At 35.5% G+C, this 12,502-nt stretch overlaps 1 protein-coding gene across 1 annotated transcript; it reads left to right on the top strand.

Annotated features, from left to right (window-relative positions):
* The first annotated feature begins 6,630 nt into the window (after window positions 1–6,630).
* On the top strand, window positions 6,631–10,694 carry LOC108211822 (zinc finger CCCH domain-containing protein 6). Its single transcript, XM_017383519.2, has 4 exons — window positions 6,631–6,954; window positions 8,465–8,668; window positions 9,149–9,273; window positions 9,426–10,694. The coding sequence occupies exons 1-4, from the start codon at window positions 6,895–6,897 to the stop codon at window positions 10,486–10,488; spliced, it is 1,452 nt and encodes a 483-aa protein (XP_017239008.1). The 5' UTR covers window positions 6,631–6,894; the 3' UTR covers window positions 10,489–10,694.
* The last annotated feature ends 1,808 nt before the right edge of the window (window positions 10,695–12,502 follow it).

Here is a 12,502-nt window from a genome sequence, read left to right as displayed (position 1 = left end):
TACAACGTATATCATCATCATCATCTTCAATAATACTACATTGATGAAACTCTCGGCATCATTATCAACCCATTCCACTGACGCCTTCACTTACAACCATAATTTGCCTATCACCATTTGTCATCATAACCTGCCACTACTAATGACTATCTACTATCATCACACACCTCATCCGGTCATTTGCTACCATCATAGACCTTCTACAAGATTACAACTATAATTGATCATCAATAATCGACCACCAATGTCAATCATAAGTAAATTTTCTCAATATATTAAAAATAAAAACTGATGAATATACTGTATAAAATAGTGATTAACAACATAGAAACTAGTGATATATGCGGTTATAAACAGTGATTCAAGGAATCGTTTCTAGTTTCTAGAATAAAATTGGTTTCTATTTGATCACTTGCCTATATATATATATATATATATATAGGCTCATGATCAAATAGAAACCACTTTTAAAATAAAAACTAGAAACCAATACAAGTTAGTGATATCCTCAGTACAATTTAGTGATATTCTCTTTACGATTTAGTGATATGTGTTGCACGAATTAGTGAAAACTTGCGGAAACTGCCCAGAATTTCTGAATCTGTTCTAGTTGCCGATTCAGGTGGTGGTTGCGGTGGTGGAGATAATGGAGGTGAAGGTGGAGATGGAGGTGGTGGACATGGAAGGAGCCTTTAGCTTTGTCCGGCAGATTTTTGGCAAAGATATGGAATTTAAATCGGCATTAAACTAGATATACGGTACTGTAGGTGAGGAAGACCGAGGTGGAGGTGGGGACGAAGGTGCAGGTGGAGGTGGAGGTGGGGGTGGAATGGAAGGGGCGGTGGAGGCCGGAGGGGGGTTGGATTTGGTGGTGATATAAATAATGGAGGCCGACATGGAGGTGGTGGCTATGGAGGGTCGGGCGGCATGGAGGTGGAGAGAGTAGCAGAGACTTGGCGGGGGTGGTAGGGTGAAGCTGCCGGAAGTGGGGTGGAGGGTTGGTGGGTTGGAGAAGAAGAAGGAGAAAGTGGGGTTGTTTGAGAATTTAGTGATATTCTATTAGAAATTTAGTGATAGTTTCTAGTTTCTAGAACAAGGAGGTTTCTATTGGAGTAAAACTCTCTCTCTATATATATATAGAGTATTACTCCAATAGAAACCTCCTTATCCTAGAAACTAAAAACCAAACTGAAATATCACTAAATCCTAAAGCAAATACCACTAAATTCTTAAACAACCCCATCTCCATCTTCATCTTCACCAACCCCACCTTCATCTTCACCAACCCCATCTCCACCGCCACCACCTCCGTCGTCGCCTCCTTCATAACCACTACCACCTCTATGCCGCCCGCCCCCTCCATAACCACCACCTCCATCTCCACCTCCACCTCCATTATTTCTCTAACAACACAACCTCCACCTCCATCTTCACTAGCCCCATCTTAATCGTTGTTTTAACCTCCTTCAGCCCCGTTCATACTTCTTTCTCCACCTCGACTCAACTTCAAACGCGAAGCCGCCACTATTCCGGCAACGCTCCAACCCCCTATTTCAAGCCGCCCAAACCTCCGCTACAATCATCTTTCCTTCATCTCCACCTTCACCTCCACCATCTCCACCACTATCACCATCATCTGAATCGAAAACGTGAACAGATCTGGAGATTCTAAGCTGGAACATATCTGGAGATTAAGTTTTCACTAATTCGTTCAACACAGATCACTAAATCCTAAAGAGAATATCACTAAATTGTACTGAGAATATCACTAACTTGTATTGGTTTCTAGTTTTTATTTTAAAATTGGTTTCTATTTGATCATGAGCCTATATATATATACATATCCTGGTTAAGTTTTTGATAGCAAAATTTATATTTTTGGATATTTAGGCCCAATTTGGAAATTAGAGGTTTGGGGCAAAATTAGAGGTTTGAGGTGTTTTAGAGGTTTGACCACTAAAATAAGCTAATATTAGTGTTCGTAGTTAGCGGATTGAAATAGATATTTAGATCCAAAAAGCTAATTTTGAAAAAGTTAGTTTGAGGAGATTTTTGGATTAACGGTTTTGGTTTGTGTCAGAAAAAACTAATCGATCGTTATTCACCAAACACTTTTACGAGAAACATCTAATTCAATCCGCTAGTCAAAACAACTAATTCGATCCGCTAACAGCTAACCGCTAATTCCCAAAAAGGGCCCTAAACTGTGATTAACTGAATTTTTTGTATTTTATAAAATAAATTTAGTATTTTAACTAATGATATAGTAAATATTATATACCTGTGAAGTATAAATAAGTCTATGACCGATCAGTAAGAGCATCTCTAGCAGAGTCCTAACCCGTTCCCTAAATATATAATAAAATATGTATCTTTTAATGGATTACTACATTTTAGTGAATGAGAACTCCAACAACATTCCCTATTCACATTCTCAATTATTATTATAGTATTATATTCAACTTTTAATAAGATGAAAAGAGGGAAATAGTGGGAAAAAGGAAAGAAGTGAATATTTTATTTCTCAAAATAGAATGAGGAATGACTTCACAATCCTTAAAAATGAGGAATGAAGGGGACATCCTAACTTTCTCTCTGCTTCTTTTTCTTGACTTTGCCACCAATCCGGTCAAAGACGGAACCCCGGGGTCGGCGGGAATTTTCAGAGTCTTCAGAATCAGCAATCAACCCGGGTCCCTTGAGGTTCTCGGCTCGTTGTTCCTGGTATAACTGGATTACTTCAGCCAACTCTATGTTGGTTAGGTTTGCAGCATGGTCTGCGGTCACCGGGACATCGATGTACTTGAACTGGTTCATTTCAATTGTGACCCGGCCATCGCTTGGGTTGATCCGGGTCTCTACTGGATTGATCCCGGTCAAGAGTGGTTCAGAGATGAGATCTTGATGTGGATTGTCCTGGTCCCCCAGGTTGAACTGCTGGGATCGGGTTAATTGAGTTTGGGTTTTTCCACCTCTTGTCATGAATATAGTGAACAACTCAAACAAGGACTACACAGGGAGTATGCTTGCTTTTTGGTGAAAGTGTATGTGTGCAGTATAGACAGTAGTGGAATGACAGAAATAGTGTAGGCAGATAGTCAACTTACTACTTCAAGAAATGCTAGAAATAGTTAAATGACAAAGGTGTAAGGGACTACAGGACAAGGTGTCTTGATGGACTATAGACAAATTTGGGTTCTTCTAGGCAGGGTTTGCTAACATGCACAAAACAAAGAGAATCATGGCTGAGAGGGTTTTTAGAGATTTGAGTGTCTTTTGAAGCTTACAGGTTTGAATTGGGACTCCCTTTTCGGGAGTTTGCTGATGAAGATGAGTCCAGTGGCACCGTGACCACAGGACGGAGAATACATCCTCCCCCTCCTTCTAGCGCCAAATGATAACGCCAAATCCCGTTCTGGTGCTTCCTCCGTCGTGTACTGGTGTCTTGCGGTGTAGCTGCTGGACGGGTGTCTGCAAAACAACACCGGAGGGGGGTTTGAGCCCCGCGGCGCCTCCGGCGTGAGAATGAGTACAGGCGTCGGAAAATAGATAGACGGGAAATGAGCTATCTATGTGTGGTAGGTGAAGGTGTATGGCTGCTGTGTATGATGGCTTAGAGTGTGTGAGAAATATGAGAGTGTGGAGAAGAAGATCCTTAAGCCTCACATCCTTGGTCTATTTATAGGCCTAGGATTAGGGTTTAAGGATGTGTACCTTGGATCCTGTCGTCCATCTGTAGGGCTTGGATGCTTAACACCTGTCCAGGTGTCAGCATTTTGGAGTGTTCTGAGGTTTGTCTTCATAGTGTCAGTAGATGACCATTGTGTGACTTGGATCCCGGTTCATATCTAGACTAAGTTCTAGCAGGACTGGTGTCCACCAACCCGGGTTGATTGCCTCTCCAGGGTCATGGAATTCTCTCAGGGTTGGGTGCGCCTCAGGGATTGCGTCCTTGCATTGTCGGTCTCTCGAACCGGGGTTGGAGTTGGTCTTGCTCCCGGTTCTTGGCGGGATTGAGGTACCCAATCCGGATTGGGATACTTGTCAGGACATGGTTGAACTATTCTCACCAATCCGGATTCATGTTCTGGAGTGGGTGGACTATTCTCCGCTGGGCCGAATTCCTCCCGGGGTTGTGCTGAGTCTGGACCAGACTTGGCCAAGGACCTTGAGAATACTGCCGGGTTGGATTATATACTATCAAGAGGTAGTGGTCTGATTTGTACCTAAATTAGAACGAATATGGAACACGATGAACTGCTACTTAGGAATTGAAATCGATTAAGAGAGCGCCCCGGGGGAAGGAGCACGGCTTTGAGTAGAAAGAGAAACGGAGGAGCGCGGTGGTGAAAGCTTGGCGGAGGCGGCAGGTGATTCCAGCGGAGCCCGGCGGCCGCACAACATAGCAACAGAGGTGGATACCTTGCGAAAGATGTAGGCACGAGAGAATTGCGAGAGAAAAGATTAGAGGCGGTGGGTTTAGTGAATAGCAGGAGCAGGGTTTTGAATAATAATAAACAAACAAATAAATATGACCGGGAGATGGCTTGTTACGTGGCTAACGCACGAAAAAGAATACTGATGCGTGGCATAAAATAAATAGAACTGCTAGTTTGCTATGTATCCGTTTTAACTGATTTACGGAGAAAATTCCCTATAAAACTTCTCCGGAAAAGTACCGAAATATTTTTATAAATCCTGAAATATTATAAAACTAATAAAATAGAAGTTTCGGGATTTATAGAGCATTTTCGAAATTTATACAAAATTTAGAAGTTAGCTGCGTTCAAAAACTAATTAAAAATTATATCGTTGTAGAAATAAGATTTTAATATTTTAAAAGTTCCTAAAAATATTTATGATCACTATCGAGCAATTAATATAATTTTTCAAATTATATTTGTATTTTTACAAAAATAAATATCCATTTAAGAGTATAACAAATTTTAATAAAATAATATGATAATATCAAAAGCAGAAAAATGGACACACGGATATAATCGTACAAAAATAAATCAATTAAATCGCATAACAAATAATTGCACAATCAATAGATATTTTCTCATACCCAAATGACAAGGAAATACTTTAAACAAATATTTTTGGAAATTATCAAGCTAGAATAAAATATTAAATTTTGTTTCTCATTTTTCTCGAAAATTATGAATAAAAATAATAAAATAATTTTTGAAAATCCGGGTCGTCACAATATGGCTAAACTGCTGGAGATGCTCTAAACTTCAAACAACTTAGCGCCGTTGGTGACTCATTGTTTTAAGAAACAAATGATCATACCTATTTTATTTTTAACTATTTTGGTGTTAAAAAGTTACTCCCTCCGTCCCTTATACGCACGGGAGCGACACGCACTTTAATTTTTCTCTAAATTATATATATAACTTATTTTTTGAAAATAAAATTAATTCTGAATAAAAATTTAATTATTAATTTTTTATTCGGAAAATAATAATATATATTAAAATAAGTTATAGAATAATATTTTATTAAAATATTAAAATGCGTGTCAAATAGTTACGTATAAAATCCAGAGGGATGGAGGTGGTAGAATTTAGTAATAATTTTCATATTTTTAGATATTTTTTAAAATTTCACTTGATAAATTCGATTTTATATAATAATTAAAATTTAAATTTTAGTTTGATTATAAAACTGAAATTAATGTGGTTCAGTATTTGAAATTTTTATAATTTTCAATTTTAGTTAGTCGACTAGCTAAAATTTAAGTAAACCAAATTTGAATATTGTAAAATAACTACATTTTTGAATATTGAACCGAATTAATTTCGACTACATTTTTAGTATTTATATTATATTACATAAGATCAACGAGTAAAAGTATCTAATAAAAATATATACTCCCTCCGTTTCATGCACTATTGAGAACAAAAATTTGTTTCAAATTAGTTGTCCATTTCAAGTTTCAATGGAATGTAGTCAATATTTGTATTTTCAAGATGAGTTTTATACCACACCTTACTAAATTATTATATTTCCTAAATTAAATATATACCACATACTCCCTCTGTCCCTCTCATTTCTTTACAGTTACTATTTTGGGATGTCCCTCTCATTTCTTTACATTACCATAAATAGTAAGTTTTTTCAATCATTACACCCACTATCTTCCCCCACTATCTCATATTTAACAATAAAAACTACTATTACACCCACTACCTTCCTCCACTATCTCAAATCTATTATTAAATATTGATGGGTCTCACCACTTTACCCACTTTTCATCTAACTTTACTCATTGTCTTGGTCTCCGTGTCCCCCTCCAATGTAAACAATTGAGGGGGACGGAGGGAGTATTATACTTGGTCAATCCAATAAATACAATAATAAGTGAAAGATTTCTATAAAAGTTAGTTTTTCTTAATATGCGTAATTTGTTTAAAAGTGGACATGTATTATGAAACATAGGGAGTAATATTCAAAATTCTATAAAACCGGATAATATATTTATATAAGATCAAATTTGTTACATATATTATGGCTTATTACGTTATTATTAAGCCCTTAAATTAGTACGAATTTATAGTGTGAGGCCTATTCCTCGAGTAATTTAGTACATAGAATTTGAATCGGAGTAGGAATATCAAAGGTGTTTGTATATAAGGGATACGAATGGTGATGGGTCCAGTCATTAAACAGTCAGTACAACTGCTGAAACCCAAAAACCCCCTGGACGACGACAACATCATCATCTAGGGTTTCGCCAGCGAGTAACCAAATCTTAGTGTACTACAAACCTATACAATCATAAATCATATAAAATCTGAATATAATTAGGGTTTCCAACTGCAATTAAAAAGAAGATTGATAATATCATCTGTTTCCACAATCGAATTGGTAGTGTTGCTTGTTGTTAAAATGCGAAGATTTCAGAAATCAAAATCTGTTTCTTGGACTTCAGACGCTAATCTCTCTCAGGTAATTACATGCTTAATGTTTTAATCCTTCATTATAATATATAATTTACTTGAGAATATAAAAGAAAGTGTAAGTTTGATTGATGCAATGCTACTGCATTTCTGTTCTGTTTCGACTATATTTTTAGGCAATATTTGTACGCTTTTAGGCATTGGAATTATGGAAAAATGAAGCTTATGGAGAGTTTGTTTGATCAAGTTCGAGTTGGTTTAGCTTTGCAATCCTTGATTTTATTTATGCCTAATTTTTTTTTGTAAAATGTGGAAACAGTTACTTTCTTATGAAACTCAAAGCTACATTTCTTTGGTCTCTTATAAGAAACAATCCGACTCGTCAAATGCTATTACTCACTAAAAGTCTAAAATGTTTAACAAAGATGAAGTATAACAGCTGACCTTATCCCTGATACTTCCAGATTCCTGATTGTGCTTTTGTGGTCTCGTTATTGGAATATTAAATATAAGTTTCATATTCAGAAGATAAACTTATAATAAGCGGCTATAAATTGTAATAAACTAGACCTGATTCATGAAATAAAATAAAGCGGTGAGATGACAAGAGTAAAATGAATGGGGGAAGAAGCTGCTGTTGTTGCCCGTATAGATGTGTGTTCATATTTTCATACTGAGTAGTTGTGGTTGTGTTACCAATAAGGGTGCGTTTACTTTAAGTAACTTCTGCTTTTTGGTCGACTGGAATATATGAAAACCAGTGTGCAAAGTTACCTTTTGGTAGATAAGAATGAAACTTATACAAATGTAACTTTGATTCTTTGAGGATTTTATTGGGGATATGAGTCACTAACTATCATAGGAGATGCTCTACATGATTTTCACATGATGTTTGATGCTTGAATTTTCATAGTTCGTGTAATTTTATTTTAATGCTTCAGTGAAGAACTCATGTAAGAGATGGGGCATCCTCTTCTAAAAATGTCTTATGTACCAATATCTGGTGAGAATTGTCTAATTGAACATATACTATCTAATTATGTCTAATTACATGTTGCGAAGAATGTATCAGACATGAGGGTAACATGTGGATTATGTATTCATGTGATGCTCCTACATCCTGTTTATTGTAGAGTTATACATTCAATAAAGTTATACCACTGTAAGAAATAATAATATGTTTCCTGCTATAATGTGGAGTGTTCTTTAATAGTCTGTGCAGAAATGTCCACTGGTAAGCCATATATTATCTTTTTCTCATGGCACCAAGTAAAATTTAATCTCTTCTATAGAATGCTGGTAGTGAATCTGGTAGAGTGGTTGTATTTTATCTATAGTCAAAATTATTAAGTAGGCAAAATTATTCCCGCCAATTATTAATTAGGCAAAATTGGATACTGATGGTATATTTTGTTGGAGCATCCAAGCTGTTAATTGAGTGGTAGTGCACGTTTATTTTTCCCACTATATATGTAAAGTTATTCCTGTTTAAGTTAAGCATTTTTCGACTTCAGTCTGTGGCATATTAATCACTAAGCTGATGCCTATGATTTTTGTAGGTCAAACTGTTTTTATCAGAAGAGTCTCCTTCGTTAATCGGGTTGAATGCTCAAGATCATCCACAGGCGAAGGCATTGGTGATTTCTAAAGGAGCTGGATCTGTGGATAAATCACCACCTGGTTTTGATGGAACAAATCCAGCATATAGTTTTTATAACAAATTTTCTAAAATCCGCGTCATTAACTGGAAATGTCCTCCCAAAGTAAGTGTTGCTGACTGTCTCATGCTAGTTCATTTCTGCTGGTACATATTTTCCTTTGTTTTAAAATTTAAGAAAAGTGCGGAGTGAGTTAAACTGTATATTGAGCAATGTATGTATGTATGTATGTATTAACTCAGTGGTCATTGACATTAAGTCACAATGTGAGTACACTTTGAAATTAAGTTATGCGGCTCTTTAAATAATTAACATATATGGTTACTCTAGTGATCTAATGTAATTTAATTTAAGCAAACATTGGAAGCGCTTTTCTGGAATTTGGTTGACCTTTGGTTGGGTGAGGCTTTTATTGGCACATTAGTTTTGATATTAATTATGATATCACCTTTTTCTATTATTTTGGCTGTGTTTGATGTGTATCATTCATGTCTGCCAGTACTTTAACTCAACTTTTGAGTGTTAGTGGGTTATCTAATAGGTAGACTTAATACTTACATATACTGTTTTCTTCTCGGATTCCAGTTCGTATTGGATCTCATGTGGCAAGTGGTTGCGGGTGAAGAAAGCAAAGAAGTTGAGTGTCAAAATCAGCGGGTGATGAGAGTGCTTGAAGCAGTTTATCCTCGTCCATCTGCCATTCCTCCAAAGTACTGTTTCCTTTACTTTCATCAGTTTCTGTTTCAGTGAATTTTGGGTTTTTTTACGGGCCAATTATGTATATAAAATTTTTGGTTTTATATTGCCTAATATATATATATATATATATATATATATATATATATATTGTTGATTCGTGCAGCCCTTCTATGTTGACGAGGCAAGATGATTCTCATGACAACACTCTACACACTCCTTTAGTTCCAATTACTCCGATTGAAGAAGATGATGCAGCAACTGATACATCATTAAGTAACATTTTACGAAATGCTGTTCCAACAAGCTCAGAGTCCCAGCTCTGTGCTCCAGGAGTCCATGGTCTTGAATCTAGTTCTAGAAACAACCCGACTCCTCCCGCTAATGTCAATTCACCATCAAAAACAGCCCTTGGTGCTGAACCTGACATTGTAGCTGCTGCATATACTGCCTTGAGTGCACTGATGGCAGACGATATTGACCCTGATCTGCTAATTAGAATACTCAGGGATCCAACTATAATGAAGAAGCTAGGTTCTAGCCATGCAGCAAGCACCAATATTAATAACATGCCAAATCCTAAGTCAGAAGGCATTAGTTTGCCTGCTCCATCAGAAGTGCACATCAAGACAACAGAAACAGTGGGATCTCCGTTGGTAAGTTTCCCTTGCCAACCAGTGCACACTTCTGTAGTTAGGCCAGGGCTTGTTCCAAATCCACATAACATGCCAAACCATAGGTCAGAGGGCGTTAGTTTACCTGCTTCATCTGAATTGCACATTAGCAGAACAGACACAGTTGCATCTTCATTGGCAACTTCCTCTTGCCAATCGCTGTGCTCTCTTGTTGGTAGACCAGGTCGTGTTGTGGATATCTGCCCGCTTCCTTCAGAGCCTGTTACAGTAGCTCGGCCTCTAGGGACACCTGTTGCCAAAGATATCAACTATTATAAGAGCTTGATTCAACAACATGGTAGCGAAAAGCAGCAGAAGCAGACACAGTTTAACTGTAATGAAGTATCAAGACAAAGTCAGGAGCCAGTAAGTCATCCCAGATCTAGGGATCTGAAACCACAATCGATAAAGAAGTCTTGTATTTTCTTTAACAGTTCGAAGGGATGTTGGCACGGAGCAAACTGTGCATATCAGCATGATGTTTTGTCGCGGAAGCATAAGGTTGATAGCCTGCCTGATTTGCAAGGTGCTAAGAGGATAAAAGCGGACAAATAGATAACGGGTACATAATCATGCATTTGGAATCGAAAGTAGAATTTCTCAATAGAGTTTGTTAAGAGCAGTACTTTGTTTTGTTTGCCCAATCTTTTGGTTAGTTTTTCTTAAAAAAAACATTATAACTCTGCTCATCAAGTTGGAAATGGATCATCCTTTTCTTTATCAGTAAGAGACACAAAGTATTCGTCTGGTTTCGTTCTTTCTTTCTCAGCCTCCAAAGCTTTTGTATATTAATATTTGCTTACCAAAACGTCTACCCGTAGTTTCACTTTGATCTGAATTAGAAACATTAAGGGAATTTCCAATTTTTTTTTTTCCTGAGCTCATTTCCTGTGGAAGTCTGTTGTGGGTCTGAAGTCCATCCCGGCAGTTCAACCCTTTTCCACTAATCAGGGCACCGCTTTTATGAATATATCAGGTTTTGTTGGGAAATTTGAATGTCCTTTTAAATTATGAATATGAACAAATAACATTTTTAGATAATCAAGAGAATCTGCAATCAAATACGATTAAATTTCAGATTATTCAGATCCAACAGATTCGAAATAAGCAAGAACAAGCTTTAGTAGTCCTATCTGCCTCTGCCCAGAAAAAAGGATTAGACGAAGTGCGAGTGAGGTGCAACTTCTATATCACTATGAGCCCAAACTTGATGTAGATCTGATCTGCAGGCTCAGGCTTGTGCTATTTCAAATATTATCCAGACGGTAGGATGATTGCTCATATTCACCTAGGGACGTCCACATTGAATCAGAAAACGAGAACTCAAAATTCCAACTCAATTCATGTTATATGTGATGAATCATTATTAAATATTTTTTAGATAATTACTCTTAAAAAATAGTTTTACTTTTTGACTTTATATCATGCTAAGTTTTATATTCATATAGAATAATAATAGATCAAATTTTATTAATATATTCGATTCGACTCGATTGGATCTTACGAGACCTGAATATTTGTATTTGGTCTTTTCTTTTCACCTCTCGTTTGGTTTTGTTATTCTTTTGAAAATCTGAATATTTTGGTCGAATATAAATTCAGATTTTAATCTTTCCAATCCAATTCGAAAATCTGAAGCTATTTTTAATATGTCCGAATCCAAAGATCACCGGAACAGAACCAAAACGTAAATTTCGTAAAATATCATATTAGATGTTTACATATAATTATTCACTATACAAATTATTTATCTATTTCATATTATATAAGAAATTATTAATTATACGTATTCTATTATAAATAACTAGTTGGTAACATTAAAATGATATCATCATATATCTTCCAAAAACATATCGGATTATAATCTAAACAATATATTTTTCAAATTTATTGGTTTTGTGACGTAAAAAATCCTAAAATTTGGTGATAGTTTTACTTTTTATCGGTATATATGATTAAAACTGAAACCAAATCGAAACAAGTGTAATTCATTCTATTTAAAATTCAATCCATCAATCCATAATTTATAAATTATTTTATTGATTTATATATCTATACAAAATATTTTGTTTTAATTTTTACTAAATATTTGTGAGTTTTTTTTACTTCATAAAATCTTAAAAGATTTTGAGTTTCCACCAATCTTAATCTAATTAAAACCCGACAGATTCAGACCCGTTTCGATCGAGCTGTTTGTCAAGCTATAATAAATTGAACTAATGTTGTTCAATGAAATTTGAACATATACAAATAAGATTTAGGGTTTTTTTTATTCATAACCACGTTTTCAATCTTATTTACAAAAATACTACCTTCTCCAATCTTATTTTCAAAAATACTACCTTATCAAAAATATTTATTCAAACATACTATCTTTTTGAAAATATTTTCCAAAAATACGGTATATAGTATTTTTGGAAAATATTTTCAAAAAGATAGTATTTTTGAAAATATTTTAAAGAAAGTAGTACATTTGAAAATAAGATTAGAGAAAGTAATATTTTTGAAAATAAGATTGAAAAAACAGTATACAAGATAATTCCCCTAAGATTTATTCCTCCATTCCAGT

This window comes from Daucus carota, chromosome 3 (assembly GCF_001625215.2).
Source record: "Daucus carota subsp. sativus chromosome 3, DH1 v3.0, whole genome shotgun sequence".
Lineage (NCBI taxonomy): Eukaryota > Viridiplantae > Streptophyta > Magnoliopsida > Apiales > Apiaceae > Daucus > Daucus carota.
The sequence above is the reverse complement of the archived record's forward strand: the minus strand, read 5'-3'. Positions and strand labels throughout refer to the sequence as shown.